This window comes from Folsomia candida, unplaced genomic scaffold, assembly GCF_002217175.1.
Source record: "Folsomia candida strain VU population unplaced genomic scaffold, ASM221717v1 Fcan01_Sc002, whole genome shotgun sequence".
NCBI lineage: Eukaryota > Metazoa > Arthropoda > Collembola > Entomobryomorpha > Isotomidae > Folsomia > Folsomia candida.
This window is the reverse complement of record NW_019091194.1, coordinates 11,092,985-11,107,943: the sequence shown is the minus strand read 5'-3', so window position 1 is coordinate 11,107,943 and position 14,959 is coordinate 11,092,985. Positions and strand designations below refer to the sequence as shown.

The window sequence follows — 14,959 nt, the reverse complement described above, 5'->3', positions numbered from 1 at the left end:
TTTCTTCCTCGAGGTTAGAGTCGCTCATTTTGTTACTACACTATAATCTTGTTCTAAAGTTCATTCAGCTTCACTTTGGATTGTTCAGCCTCAAATTATCGAAGAATTAAATATGAAATAATTCATGCAGTTAGATGAGCTGCTTGGAGATATTTACTAATTATACCAATAATTAGAAACTATTCATAATAATCATTTTCACCAAAAAATAAATCACAAAATTTTGCAAAATTATACAAAATAAAATTGGACTTCATATGCAATAAATTATGATCCATATTAATGGATGATGTTTTAGAATTAGTTTTATTGTTACGACCTTGGGACCTACATGCATCGTAGGAAAAAATGTACGGAATGCAATAATTGTGTTTTAATTTTTATAACATTTATACATAGGAAGTTTATGTTTGATGCTTCGAATGTTCATCGTTACTTGAACTAGATGTACTCGTATTAGCTTCAGTAATTGAGGAGATAATCGATAGCGACACAGTCGCGGAAGGTTCAGCCACCAAGTCAGCAAGTTTTACTTTCCTCATGGAACCAGGATTACTTCTACTTCCGGTTTGCACGTCATTTAGTAAAATATCATCTTGCAAAATATCTGCTTCATAATTTGATGATTTAAACACCAGTTCCAAAGATGGGTGTGACATGTCACTCCGCGTCTTGTCTACAATTGCATCATCAGAACGACTTTGGATTTCATTCTGAAGGATAATTGAAATGTTTGACTGTTCAGGGATTAGTAATTCAATTTCTTGTGCATCCAAATTTTGAAGTCCTGATGTATCCTTTTCAGCGTCTTTCAGTGATGATTGAGATCTCAGGTTATGTAATTTGGCACTATCGGATCCTTCAAGTGACCTCCAACTTGGTGGGCTTTTTATCACTTGCGTCTCAATTGAATCGGTCGATTTTTGCGAGGTATTGCTTTTGGAAACTTGTGTGATACTCGCGTCGTCTGTTGAATTATCATGAATTGAAAATAGTTGAATGCTGGGTACAGGGATCTGGTCACCCAATTTGGTAAGGTAACGCAATGCCTCATTTGATTGTGGTTTTGGATTTTCGATGTTTAAATTAGGTATTTGTGGTATCTCCATATTCGCAGTGTCAATTGTTGGCTCAGGACTGCTGGCATTTCTATTCTTCCAAATTGTCCAAAGTAAGACTTGTAGCAAGAAGAAAAAGATTGAACTCCCGACAAAGAGCCAGAAATACAGCCACAGCTCATGCGAGGATGATAGAGCAAGTCGTAAGTTTGAGGTTAGGAAGATGGCGAATGTCAAGAGACCGGCGGTGACGATTCCGGGTTTTAAGACATTTTCCCACAGATTGAATAATTGTCCCTGGTCAACGTCGACGACTGCTGGTGATTCGAGGGTGACGCATTCTTCGGTGTCGATTGGAGGCGGGCGAGTTTTGGATAAGAGGAATACCAATACATTCGTCTCGAACTTCTGGCCTTGTCGCATAAACTCCACTACACTTGCCTCTACTTCGCGAATATGGTTTTGGAAAACATCCCATTTTGACGTCCCGTCGGTCATTTTGAGACATTAATTTAAATTGAAACGTAAATGACAGAATTTCAAGATGACATTGGCATCAACGCTATAAAATCAAGATTATTTGACACTTTATCAATCTATAATTATTTTATTTGTAACTCCACCATTTGTCGCAACCGTTAAAAGACACAAGAGTTACCTAGATCAAACGTATTATTTATTATTAACATAAACATTGATAAACTATGAAATACACTTAGTTGGCTTGGGGAGTAGAGGAAAAACCCGATGTTGGTGGGTTGGGAAAACCTTTACTTGATCCGGATAGGCGTCCGAGATCACCATTCGGCCCCTTACATGATTTTTGTAAATAAAACGACCTATCATTTAAAATATAAAATAATTCTTCTAATTGGTTACCTAGATACTAAATGTCAAGCAATCGTGCTATAAAATGCAGTGACTGTTTTTACCAAGCAATATTGGGAATTGTTCTTTTCATAGCAACGATGGGTGGAAATTACGACGGATAGTGGAGTGTATAAAATAATCTGAGTTCGTACTAAATTAGACACATTGGTAATGAGCAAACGCAAGATTCCTAAAATGGTTAGAAACCATTACTACTTAATAAAGCTTTTTTCATGAAGGAAGAGGGTCGTGATATGAAAGCATCATTATTATTGCGTTCAATTCACTCATATGTATGTACATAATATTTATTTTCTAATTTCTACCACATCCTAATTGTCTGGCTGTCCAATTTTCCAAATAGATAAAACTAGCGTTCATTAACGCGTCTGTTATCTCAGAACGAACCAGACAGACAGATGCTCATGCAATTACAAGTATTGATAATCGCCAATAGCATTATGTATTGTAACACCTGCAATACTTTCTTCCGTACATTGTACATCATTCAATTCATGAACAAAATCGCATCGATAAACAATACACTGCATTTGGGTTGAAGCTTTCACCACGAATCATCTCACCATCACCAGTAAAAAAATCCAGTAAAAAAAATGCAATTCTTTTAGGCAGACGAGATCTACTATGCTACTGCACATTCTTGCACCCGTTTTTTGTCTGGTAAAAATATCTGTTCAGCTGCTTATACTATGCAACGTGCCTTTAACTTTAACTTTGTATATGCGTATGCAGTCCGTGATCGAAAAAAACCGTGATTTAAAATGAATATGTGTCTTGGGTGGATGGAGGAAGTAAAGGCAAACCGGATCGCAAGATTAAAAATACATGGAAAAAGGTGAAGTTCATTCATCTGTTGCAGTCTATTCTACTTGTTGGAAATCTTTTTCCATTACATAAATTCCTCTTCTTCGTCCTGGATTATTGGTCTGGTGTGGTGGTTATGCGACACTTATGTAATCCGAAAATGTGTTGCTGGGTTGACCCGTAATATGGGTTTGTACTCCTCAACCAGCTTAACTGAACTACCAGTGACAAGTTATGCACTAGTTGCAGCATAGTTAAACAGTAATTCAAATACAATGCGGAGATATCAATTGATCCAAATGTTGAAGCTGTGAGTGTGAATGTCTACAACCATTAAGTCTTCTCGTATGGTAATAAGTTATTACTAATAACATTCACACTTGTTGAGTGAGGAGAAAGAGAGTGAATGTTGAAGTTGTCTTTATGGTTTGTTTAAATATGTTGGAAGAGATAAGTGTGTTTGTTTAACGCGACGAAGCTTTATCCTCATCATCAAATTTACGGATAAATTGGAGAACACCAGTAGAACTTGAAACATGTAGTGTTTTTATATATTAATACATACAGCAAATGGGTACAATTTTTTGCAATATAATTGGCAAACCGTATAATTCAGTTTCTGAAGGAATGTACGAATATATTACATATACGTGCGACGTAGTGGCGTATTAACTGACAGGCAGCTCATTTATGTCGCAATTAGCAACCAACAACGGAACATATAAAGATTCTGAGGTTTTATCGATCGCCGTCCAATATTCACCAGAGCAGAACAAAGACTATCAAAATTTTGTTCTTAAAATGCCACCTTCCACAACATCCTCGAAATATTTCCTTCGGGAACTCTCGCTAATAAGACTTTACACTGTTTTGTTAATAAGTTTCCTTTACTTTATTGTTCAAATGGTCATTGCGCACATGGCTCACAGCTTAATCCTTCAGGTTGATGCATACCACATGCTGTAAGTAATATTTTGTAACAGTTTTAGCTATATTTTATGTGGTATTTATTTATATGTACATTTTGTTAAATTTAGCTATAATATTTTGGCTTTGGCTACATCGATAATTACGACAAAGGTATGATATTTAATGACTCCAATGATTTGATTCCACATAAATGAGAATATATTATGCGTAGATGTGTCGAAAAGGGTCAAGTCTCAAGAATACTTTTGGATGGTACGCACCAAAATAGATGTCAAATAGTTATTCGTTAACAAGTTTCTGATTACAAATATTTTGAATGGTCACGTATAATCTGCAGGACTAGAATTGACGTCTGTGGAGCAGTTGCTAGCATTTGTTTCCTTGCTGCATCCTGTTTTTCCATTATTATTGAAGCACTCCAGGTATGTAATTTGAATTTCTCTATTATTTAGTTAAAATTACGTTATTAATGGTTAATTATGTTTCCTAATTAGGCTATGCTGCATTCCTCGCATCATGAAAATATGAAAATGCCAATTCCAGTGCTAAGTGTCGGATTGATTGGGATTTTTACAAATACTATAGCTTATGCTATTATCGGAGGTATATCGTTATTTTATTCATATCTTCAAACACGTAAATATTTTTTATTTACTCAGGATACACACGTCAACAGAAAAGCTTTCTTGGGTCTCACAGGGATGGTCAGGATATCGTCATCTCTCCATCGGCAAGAAGGGGTCCATCAAACCCTAAGCTAAAGTGTGGAGGGCCGTTGGACGTACTGAGAGACTTCTTGGGTATTTCAAAAATTAAAGCGATAGTATTTATGGGTTAATAACTCTTCCAATTTTATTCAGGTTGCATTTTGGTGGTCGTTGTTGCACTGGTTATTCATCTCTGGAAACATGAAATGGCTGATTTTGTCGACCCTTCCATTGCCATAATTGAAATCTTTATCCTCGCCATTTTGTCGTACAAATATGGTATGATCTGGGATAATGATTTGCACTACTCGTAAAGTTTTACACTTGTATGAATTAATCCAGCTATGTACAACTTATGCTTATAGCAAAGGAAGCTGGCCATATCCTGCTCCTTACCATACCTGAAAACATCAACGTTCAATCTTTACTGGATGAATTGTATCAAACTTTTCCAGAAATTTCCGATGTGCATGAATGGCATGTCTGGCAATTGGACCCATCTCGAGTAATTGCAACCGCACATGTTGTTCTTAAAAACACAGACAACTGTTGGATAGTTCAAAATAATATTATCGAGTTTCTAGAAAGCAAAGGAATTACATCAGTAACCCTCCAACCGGAATTCTTAGAGGTTTGAGAATTGACTTAATAACGGCTAACAAAACAAAATGAATGTGCTTACAAATTATTTCACTTTCTATCAGCTCCAAGGACAGGCTGGTGGTACCGGGGCTTCGCCGGAAACTTTACGGAAACGTCAATGCTTTCTGCCCTGCCACGAAACGGAGGATTGTTATGAAAAAAAGTGCTGTTTATCCGAACACGAGCTAGCTTTGCTTGCACAAAAAGAGACGTCTGGTCATAATCACGGTCACAGTCACGACGACGGGCATAGTCATGAGCATAAAAAAACGTGGACATGGAGCAATCCACTGAAAAGCAGTAGTTTAAATAATGTCAGCAGTCAGAAAGACGATGCTTTGTTAAACCCTCCTCGCATGACGGCACATTCTCACGAAAAGAAGTCTAATCCAGAACTTGCCAAGGAAAAGAACGCCATAGTGGTCACCGAAATCCGTCCAAAGGGTCCAACCCCAGAGCTTGTCCCCCCACCCTCTCAGGAAGATTCAAGTGAATCAAGCGATGAGGATGAGGATCACAAAGTTCGTAAACCAATGATTTAATTCACAACGTCAAGATATTATTGAGACAGCTTTTGATTTTGTTCAAAAAGTTAATTCTTTGCCATAAAATATACGTTAACTTTACGACTGACTACAGTTATCATTTTTCCTCTAGTCTTTATTGTCATAATATTGTGTTTTTAAATATCAAAATATAAATATGAAAGCAATTAAATATAGACATAAATTATAATTTCTCATATTTATTTAGACCAAAAATGTACCATGCAATCAGTCATTTGTATATTTTTAATAATTGTAAGCCCACGATAAAAAAAATACGGAATTGTCTTAATGGATAAAAATGCATGTAAATAATTTATTACGCATTATTTTTTGGAATATAAATGTCTATGGAACCTTCGCTCATTTCACGTCATTTGTATTATCAAAATCAATGCACTCATACTAATATAGTTTTACATCGACAGTATAAAAGTCTCTCATATTATGTCCGCATTTATACTAATAATATTATGCTTATACGACTCATGTATGTATATATTTAAGGAGACCGAGAAGAGAGTTGCATTGATCGATATGATTTAATCGAAGCATTTCAGCTTCAATGTATCGATTTTCACGATCCCAATTTCCATTGATGCCAGCCAAGGATAATTAGCACATTAATCTCATTGAAAAATCATAGTCTGAAGTACAGATGGTCACATATCATATCATAGTGATAAATTTATGCTGAAGGTTTAGCTGGTGCAGAGCAAAAATAACAAGCCATGCAGTGTGTCATAAAATTTATGTCAATTTGTACCATTCGTGTACGAGTGTAATACACATACACATGCGTGTATGTTCTACAAGGGTAGTAAGAAATGCATTTAAGCAACGAGAAAATAAAATATTCCAACGAATGTCTTTGAAAACCATTCACGGTATAAAATTAATATACTTCAGTGCAGAATATATTTGAGTTCTGCTTCTAAATACGTGATCAAATTACACGCATTGTGATTTTTACACATACTTGATACTGAAATAGGCATCGGAAGCTCTTCGGGGCATTTGGGGACATTATAATTGTAACAGATGAATTAAGAGCCTTATTAGTAATGATAGGTTTCCTAATTTTTATGGGCCCCCACGGTTCCGCGGCTCCTGAACTATGTATGTAACTTAACTATATATATGTATAGGTTCTATCACGAAATGAGCCAAGACACTTTACATAAGTACATGCTATCATATCTGGCCATATTGTGTGAAACTTAATGTACTGGGATGTTATGGCTAACTATTATCACATTCAACTTGTTAAAATGCTCGTCTCCTTCACTACTTGTGTAATAATATTATTGAAACATGATCATCTACTGGAGACTTTTCCGATAATAAAATGCTGTCACACTCCTCCTGCACATGTACCGTACCGGACTCGCAAATACCGAACTTGCATGTTATGTACTTACTGCACTGCACATTAACAAATCTTGGACAGCCTATATTCACCAGTTGACATTTAGACCAGGCAAATGTGAATTTATTCACACCCTCGACTGATTAATAATTAAGTAAAACAAAAGCTCTGAAGACACACTGGATGATATCTGGGACAGATCTTTTCATCGGATTCAAACTCAAGGAAGTAAGATAGAAAAAATCGATCATTAGCTTACGTGCATCAGGGTAAGCGATCCATGTGTGCATTTTTTAAATGGTTAGATATTTAATTTTCTCCTCCTCTGCAATACTTAACGGCTTGTCGTGAACATTTTCGTTTTTCTTGGCAAGCATAGACAGACCCCCGGACGGTTTCACTTTCAAAGATTATTGTCGGCAAAAAATGTGTGTAGAAATGCTGTCTCTCTAGTCAAGATCTCGTTAACGAGATTAACTAACTCGGGTTAAAACCATTAAACAGACAGACTTGCATATGCACGGGTACATGGTTAAATAGTTCGGAGTACATCCTGCACGTTCATTTTTCCGCTTTCGATTTCGGTATCATTGGTGCATAATACTTAAGCTTGGCAGGATACATGGAGTTAATATTCGTGATTGTGAGTCAAGTGTAGTTAGTTGTTTTCATTTAAGGATTTAGTTCATGAAATTGTAAGGAATCTTTAATTTCTGAAATCGTGAGAAGCGAGTGTCTCATTTCCCAGTTTTGTGAGTTAAAAATCCTTCACTACTTCTCACACCACGAACAAGCAGCATCAGCAGCAACCTTTTCCAGCTCCGTCTGGATACTTTCATTCGACCCGGATTTTGAAAATGTGACGGTGTCAGGTGTTGAGTTTCAGTTTAGTACGTAGGCTCCAGTTAAATTAGAGTTAAATATCAAGCTTCAATTTTTGAGTACCACATTTGCATGTTTGCATAGGGCAATATATTTTTCGTCTCATCTACATCGTACCTCACTCACATTTAGTACACTAAAGAATGTTAAGCTGTTGAAATTTTGTGAATAAAGTACAAACATTAATAAATCCTTTAACAAAACGTAAATATAATTTATAATTTTGTGTGTATTATTGTTTTTCAAAATAATAAGTCAAGTCTTGGTTAATTTTACAGTACCGGTGCCAGAGGGATCCCAGTCAATAAGGACATAATCCATCCATTCATCCGCGCCCTGTGATAGTCAGTTCGTATTTAAGAAAGCGGTTCAAACGCAAGTTTCTTATTTCTTATTTCAAGATGAAGCCACTAAATTCATGGATCACCACGGTCAGCGTTCTCGCAATTGCATTGTTGGCAGTGCATCCTTCTCTAGCACAAGACCCGGATGTTTCGTTATTGGAAGCCGCTGTGGAAGTTTTCAGCGACATAAAGGCTGCATCAAACGGGACACAGCCCGACTACAACGGTCACAATCATCATCTGATGGGGACCGATGAGTCAAAGCTCTCATCTGACAGCAAAAATGTGGCAGGAGATGGACACAAGTCTGGAGGAGGCAAACCAGCGGATTCGGGCGATGCTGACCGCACCGCAACAATTGCAGGATCTTTGCTCATGGTTTTTATTGTCGGCGTGGGACTTATCATTGCCTTTGTTCTCAATATTTTCAAAAAGAAAATGGATGACCAGCTTCATCTGGAGGTGTAAATAGTTAGTAGTAGTAGTAATAGAATAAGTGTTTATAAAAATTCAACAAACGACAAATTCTCAGTTCGAGCGGAATGACAAGCTTATTAAGCCTATAATTTTAATTTTTATTATCGAGAAACATGAATTTAACTATTGACGGTGATCTGATGAGGTAGATAGATATGGGGTAAAAAATACTTAAAAATCTGTACCTTCATGTTACAGAGTCATGAATAAGGATATTAAGTAGTAACAATGATTGTTAAATTTATACAATATCGTTTTAAATATGAATTAAAATATATATACGGTAAACCCAAATTCTGCGTTGATCGATCACTGCATAATGCATATAAATACTTTCATACAAAACACGGAGCATTGAATGAGTCTCACTCATAACGCATCCAAACTTTCACGTCCAACTCAAGGACCACAGATGAAGCTATTCTGTTTTGCATGGATTTTTGTACATTTTTTGAAATACCGAGTCTTAGAATTCCCCAACTACATCTTTCTCTCATCATTGGAGGGTGTTTCCGGCGGCTGAACAACGGAAACGAGGATGGATGAAAGAAGAGTGTGGCGCTGTATATGCAGAGCAGCAGCAGTGGGTTGATAAAATAGCTTCTTCTTGGCCAACCAAATAGTCCGATGATCCATCCACCCATTCAACGTACGATATATACGAGAGTTCAGTGTGACGATGGAGGCTAAAAAAATCATCAACTTCTAAACTTTGTTTGAACCCAAGTTTCTCCTGGACAAACTGTTAGGTGGACGACGATGATGGTGGTGGTGGGAGCTTAGTAATAAGACATGCATGGATGGAATGTATGTAGCATTAGGTAGGATTGGAGAGAAATATTCAAATTGTAAGTTTACCTGACTGGAATAAAGGTTAAACAGTGTTATGTGTGCGTATTCAACTTGAATGAAGCAATACAATAGCAGTTTAGCTGCCTTATTGGTGCACTCGTCTTCGTATTAAAAGCAACTTAAAGACCGGCGAAAGTTAATAGTTTGTAGACTACAAATTGTAGTTGTCCTCGGCTTCTCTTCATCGTCCACCACTGCCATTAATACTTCATGGAAAGAAGAACCAGATAAAAATGGTTGTCATTTTCCATATATGAACATATTTAAGGAAATTTAGTAATTACGAGTAGGGTTGTGCGTGGTTTTATCTTGATACGAGTCACATCGGGGGTGAGATGGGGTCACGTCAAGTGGCCGTGGCCGGGACACCACAGGAGTCACATGCCGTTAGGTCAAAGGCTGACAACTTTCAACATGAACATGACAAGTTTCTTGAGGACTTTGAAAGTAAGAAAATCTCTAATAGTTGAAATAATATGTATATACTCAAAATTCCAAAATAGCAGCACTCGAGAAAGACCGGTTAAAAATCTTAACCTGGAGATACCATAGCTTGTGAATTGTGATCCTACAAAGTGAACTTTCGTCATTCGTCAGAATAAAAATGACAATCTTTTTTTTGGTGGTCAATCACAGTAAAAATGAATGCCAATGATTAATGTTTCCAGTACATGGTGCAAGTATGGCGAATAACTGACTTAACAATAATTGGTTATTTTTTCAGAACCTACCGTGATTTACCGATTAATAAGAGCAACATTTCTTGCAAACGTAAGAAGACCAATATAATGGATCTTGTATATACAATATGTTATGTAATTGCGATTTTAATTGTTGGACAATAAAATTTCAGCCCAGATTCCTCTACCGGAACCTGTCTTATATGAAAAATCGAGTGCCTCGCCCTCACAACCCCAACAGAAAATTTAGCAGTATAGACTCCTTGCTACAACAAAAAACAAAATTACTAGAGGATCAGAGAGTTAAATCGATTTTAACAAAAAATTTAAACTTTTTAAATATAATAGTAATAGGATTCTACGATGGACAAACTTGTGAGTTTATTACCGCATTTAGAAAACATATATTCTGATGAAAATTATGTTATTTATGGAATTACATTTGGAAATATTTGCATTATGTAGGGCTATCGAACACAGAAGCCAAGGTGGACATTCAAGTAATCAAAATTTGCGGAAACAAACGCAAAGAAAGCCAGGTGTCATTAAATAAATCCTTCTCAGCAAGCTGTCGAATCCCTGTGAAGACACAAACTGAAGAAGAGACGTACAAAGATTTTTCTATTTCAATTCAGAAGGGAAAATACCCAGTGCTATCTATCCCGAAGGATTCTTTTAACATAATTAATGGTCATATTGTCCAATCTATAAGACTGGCGGTCAGAGTTGCTATTCCTGCTTCAAAATTGGTCTCTAAAACCGAAACCACCACTGCCAAACAAGACTTGGTCAACGGTAATGAGAATATTGAGCTTCAGGATAAATCTTCAAGTTGTAAGGGGAATGGACGCGTGTCCCTTCCAGGCGGCGGCGGGCATGGTGTCAGCCTTAGGAAGACGAATGGAGCTGCTGAATTTCCCGATGACAACAAAACCAAAAGACAGCGATCTTTGCCAACAAAGGATAGAGAAAATTTTGTCTACGATGATCCACAAAAAAATGGAAAAAGTAAAGCCAACGACAGCGTCGTTTACGTCGGAGTGCTAACCGTTTATGATCGAGACACAAACATTAACATTCCAGACGAGGGAAATTCTGATTTGGAAATGCGATTGAATAGACAAGATCAAAAGAAAACAATAGCCCAGAAAAGAGCTAAGCGAGAAAATTCATGGGAAGTGTCTCTACAGCCTGTATGTACAAAATTACGACAAATATTCAGGAAATTTATTAAATTGTTAGTAACTTTGTTTTACTAAACACGGTTCTTTACAGGATCACGCCAGAATAAAAGAATATGAATATGGACTTCGAAATAGACCCGGATGGGGTTCTGCAAAAATTGTGGTAAAATTTGTACATTTATACTATTTTCAAATCGAATAATATCCTTTCTGTGTTTGATCACTTTGTTATGTTACTCTTAAATTAGATGGCAATTCGATCATCCACGGACAAACTCCCATCACATGTAACAACGGTTGACCGCGTTGACCCTGTTAAACCATCGCCAGGTAATTAACAGCACACTTATGTATATGGCTATAAGAGTTTGAGTTAAATTCTAATCAGTTTGTTAATTATTATTTTTTAAATATTGCAGTCATCAAAGCAGATTTGGATGATGAAAAGGACGAAATGGAGGTTGTTCGAGTTGTATACTATTTTGTTCGAGGCACTGGTCCAAGACAGTCGACCCCAAGGTAATGATAATAATACCAGTAAATTAATACGTATGTCGATTCTCGAAAATGAACAACTGAATTAGTTCCCATGAATTTTCATTGAAAGCTTAGGACATTTTAGTTGAACGAGACTGTTTGCTTGGATTTATTTAGTACATATGTAAGACTGAGTTTGTTGTCGAAGGTATTTAAACGGGATAGGTACATAAGTGATGTGCAGGGCCATATTTATACAGACGAGGTTCTAGAGTTGAGTTCTTGAACAGTAATAATCTTGACCTTTCATGTAACTTTGTCTGGTACTGCAAGATGGTGTCATTTGGTTTCTTGTATATTTCTATGTGATCTACGTAACTGTTTCTCAACCGTACACGTATGAAATGAAAGCATTAATATTTTTTCAGACAGACGACCGAGTGTCGCAACGACTCCGTAACAGGTATGTTTTTTTTTATTAATAACTATAAATGAGACTAGTTCTGTATCAAAATTATGATAACAATCACATCTACAAGAACGTAACATTTGTACTTACGAATACGGCGTTACATATTAATTAATTTGTGTTATCACAGTCTATAGATAATAATTAACTAACTAATTTATTCTACGTTAACTAAACTAAAAGTGTGTGCAAAATATGGAGGGAGGAAGTTGACAAATAATATGTTGTGAGGAAAGCAGATGAAGAACTGCCGGTGTGTAGCATCTCGCTCTAAAATCTCTACACATCAGATATTGAAATACTTTGACCATCACCAATATCGGTGTTTTACTTGTTCATTCAAATTAAGATATTTACATGACATAATTATTTCACAATTCCAACAGGTATATCCAAACGAAATGACTTGAGGTGTCCTTGGTGCTCCATCAACTGCGTTATTTTGTATTCTCTATTAAAACATTTGGAAGGTAATTCGAAAACTTATTTTCAGACTACAAATATTTAATAATCAAGAATAATTTAATAACCAAGTATTTTTAATTTAAAGTGTGTCACCCTCGATTTAAGTTTACATTCTCGGTAAGGGATGAATTAATTTGTTTAAGTTGAATTAATTTGTCGAATAATTTTCTTGACCAAATTTGTGTCCCTTATTTCAGAGAATTGCAAATGGAGCCAGAATTGATGTGGCCATAAACGAATCGTTCGATGGATCGTACACGGGATCGGCTTATGACTTGGTTGCACAGCCTCCAGGACAAGCATTTGGTCGTTCAGTCCCTCCAGGAAAGAGAACACAACTTTTCTGCATGCTAGCCTTTAGACCTAGGAAAATGAAGCGTGAAAAGAATTCTCTCCGAGAATTTTTTGACAACGAAGACAAAAATGCTGATCAAAATCGGAGTTACATGATTGGACATAATCGGTAAATTTTAATAATAGTTTATTATTAAAATTCACAACATATGTAGACACAAAAACTTCAACCAACTATTTATATGGCATCACAGTCTCTATCATCATACAACCACATGTCTACCAATTCATCCTCGTGAAATTGACGTGGATTCTGAAGGGGAGCCAGATCCAGAATGGCTTAAAGTTAAGACTTGTATGATGATTGATGAATTTACCGACGTCAACGAAGGAGAAAAGGAGATTATGAAAATGTGGAATCACCATGTGATGCATGAAAAGTAATTACATTGCACTTTGAAAAATATTATTATGGACGGTTAATATGTAGGATTTAATTATTTCAGCTATGTTGGAGACTGCCAAATACCTCTTGCATGCAAAAAATTTGTAGAACGTTACGGTTACAAAGTGATACAAAAAAATCTATACAGAAACTTTGTTCTACATCTTACGAATTTGTATGACTTTGGGCTATTACCTGCACAGTCATTTCACGAAACGGTACAAGCTTTGCATGGCCAAATGAAGGAGAATAACTCGTCTAACGCACTTCGGGATTCGTGGTCTTCATCAAATGTAAATAAATTGGGTTCATTTTATTAATTCGTCGCATAGTTAGTATTTGTTGCTAAATCTCATGTTATGCAAACTTTGTTAATATAGACACTGCTAGCGTCCATAAATTTTACTGCCGCCTTGTCAACCCCATCTTCGATAGCAATGATTGGAGGAGAACCCATGGATGTTGATGTGAGCAGCACGTACCGTAATGGAATTATTGCTTCCTCCGCTTCGAATGGGTCAGATAAAAACGGTTTGTGCTGATCGTAACTCATAATGAATACGTCAGTATACAAGATGTTATACGTAGTATAAGATAAGAAAAAAGTGCATGTTTTACGTTACAACAAACTTATTATGAATATTTCCCTACTTTTGTATGGTAAAATGTGCCTGCAATAAGCATGTATAAAACTGAACCACAGTTTAATGAGTACGTGTTTATTTGTTTTTAAAGTTGATGTGCACTAGCAACTTGTTTTAATCAAGCATAATACATACATTATACTTTTTAACTTATTACATAATGTTTTTTAATCCTCCCTCTTTGGTACATGAATTGTGTAATGTTATTGTACTGAGATGAGGAGTCGTGGATATGTTTGAGTTACCACACCACATAATAAAACCCTGCCGCACAACTTGTGGAGAATAGTTAGTTTTTGTAATTTATTAAAACTATAATAGCAAATATATTGGTAAATGTTAAGGCAATTATGACAAGACCAATTACGAAGTAGCATATAACAGTATGTTCTTACTTTTCTAAAAAAAATATGTATATCATTATCATGCCACATCACTCACGTCTTTCCGCAACTTTGACACAAATATGTTTAAAAATAAAATTATTTCAAACCTACTTAAAATACTTGTTAGTATGTCCTCAGTTTATTTGATATGTAATGATCGAGAAAAGCTTCGTCCATACCTCATGTCATTATCATATCCTGCTCCCAATCGGATTTTTCGATTGATCGAAATTTTTAATTCTTGTGGTGATAATTAAGAAAATCAGATCGGGAGCAAGACATGAAGCATGGACGAAGCTTAATGGTTTTAATTAGGTATTTACATTTGTTTCTTCACACAATTGACAATTGTGTAAATATGTACATACATATGAACGTATTAATTTACCAACATTCTTCCATGCTATGTTTCGA

The 14,959-nt window shown here is 36.0% G+C and overlaps 4 protein-coding genes and 1 long non-coding RNA gene across 10 annotated transcripts; 3 read left to right on the top strand and 2 right to left on the bottom strand.

Annotated features, from left to right (window-relative positions):
- Window positions 1-326: 326 nt before the first annotated feature.
- On the bottom strand, window positions 327-2,164 carry LOC118434578. The gene is made up of 2 exons (XM_035848383.1): window positions 1,938-2,164; window positions 327-1,716 (listed from the first exon to the last, which is right to left on the bottom strand). The coding sequence occupies exon 2, from the start codon at window positions 1,554-1,556 to the stop codon at window positions 405-407; it is 1,152 nt and encodes a 383-aa protein (XP_035704276.1). The 5' UTR covers window positions 1,557-1,716; window positions 1,938-2,164; the 3' UTR covers window positions 327-404.
- Window positions 2,165-2,714: 550 nt separating this feature from the next.
- LOC110845261 (zinc transporter 1) lies at window positions 2,715-5,938 on the top strand. Its single transcript, XM_022091649.2, has 9 exons — window positions 2,715-3,715; window positions 3,791-3,833; window positions 3,895-3,935; window positions 4,021-4,105; window positions 4,178-4,286; window positions 4,343-4,483; window positions 4,544-4,669; window positions 4,756-5,021; window positions 5,095-5,938. Exons 1-9 carry the CDS (start codon window positions 3,444-3,446, stop codon window positions 5,572-5,574), a joined length of 1,563 nt encoding a protein of 520 aa, XP_021947341.1. The 5' UTR covers window positions 2,715-3,443; the 3' UTR covers window positions 5,575-5,938.
- Window positions 5,939-6,935: 997 nt separating this feature from the next.
- On the top strand, window positions 6,936-8,943 carry LOC110845262. 5 transcript variants are annotated; one of them, XM_022091651.2, is made up of 2 exons: window positions 6,936-7,174; window positions 8,107-8,943. In XM_022091651.2, the coding sequence occupies exon 2, from the start codon at window positions 8,230-8,232 to the stop codon at window positions 8,638-8,640; it is 411 nt and encodes a 136-aa protein (XP_021947343.1). In that variant the 5' UTR covers window positions 6,936-7,174; window positions 8,107-8,229; the 3' UTR covers window positions 8,641-8,943. The 5 variants fall into 5 exon arrangements, with proteins under 5 accessions (XP_021947343.1, XP_021947342.1, XP_021947345.1 ...); XM_022091650.2 differs by having other exon boundaries at window positions 6,936-7,215; XM_022091653.2 differs by lacking the exon at window positions 6,936-7,174 and adding an exon at window positions 7,604-7,836.
- On the bottom strand, window positions 8,724-9,648 carry LOC118434267. 2 transcript variants are annotated; one of them, XR_004833885.1, is made up of 2 exons: window positions 9,508-9,648; window positions 8,724-9,335 (listed from the first exon to the last, which is right to left on the bottom strand). It is a non-coding gene; the product is annotated as an uncharacterized LOC118434267 (long non-coding RNA). The 2 variants fall into 2 exon arrangements; XR_004833884.1 differs by having other exon boundaries at window positions 8,724-9,427; window positions 9,508-9,600.
- Window positions 9,599-14,655, top strand: LOC110845260 (polycomb protein suz12-A). Its single transcript, XM_022091648.2, has 14 exons — window positions 9,599-9,948; window positions 10,226-10,272; window positions 10,355-10,556; window positions 10,647-11,374; window positions 11,457-11,528; window positions 11,614-11,695; window positions 11,785-11,884; window positions 12,271-12,305; window positions 12,698-12,781; window positions 12,862-12,893; window positions 12,974-13,239; window positions 13,325-13,510; window positions 13,577-13,808; window positions 13,896-14,655. Exons 1-14 carry the CDS (start codon window positions 9,837-9,839, stop codon window positions 14,055-14,057), a joined length of 2,340 nt encoding a protein of 779 aa, XP_021947340.1. The 5' UTR covers window positions 9,599-9,836; the 3' UTR covers window positions 14,058-14,655.
- The last annotated feature ends 304 nt before the right edge of the window (window positions 14,656-14,959 follow it).

Coding starts and splice junctions, on each gene's coding strand:
- LOC118434578 (XM_035848383.1), bottom strand. CDS start 1,556: ATGACCGACGGGACGTCAAAATGGGATGTTTTCCAAAACCATATTCGC.
- LOC110845261 (XM_022091649.2), top strand. CDS start 3,444: ATGTCGCAATTAGCAACCAACAACGGAACATATAAAGATTCTGAGGTT. Junction 4,106..4,177: donor TTATTATTGAAGCACTCCAG/GTATGTAATTTG, acceptor TTTCCTAATTAG/GCTATGCTGCATTCCTCGCA. Junction 4,484..4,543: donor CGTACTGAGAGACTTCTTGG/GTATTTCAAAAA, acceptor AATTTTATTCAG/GTTGCATTTTGGTGGTCGTT.
- LOC110845262 (XM_022091651.2), top strand. CDS start 8,230: ATGAAGCCACTAAATTCATGGATCACCACGGTCAGCGTTCTCGCAATT.
- LOC110845260 (XM_022091648.2), top strand. CDS start 9,837: ATGGGGTCACGTCAAGTGGCCGTGGCCGGGACACCACAGGAGTCACAT. Junction 12,306..12,697: donor TCGCAACGACTCCGTAACAG/GTATGTTTTTTT, acceptor CAATTCCAACAG/GTATATCCAAACGAAATGAC. Junction 12,782..12,861: donor TCTATTAAAACATTTGGAAG/GTAATTCGAAAA, acceptor TTTAATTTAAAG/TGTGTCACCCTCGATTTAAG.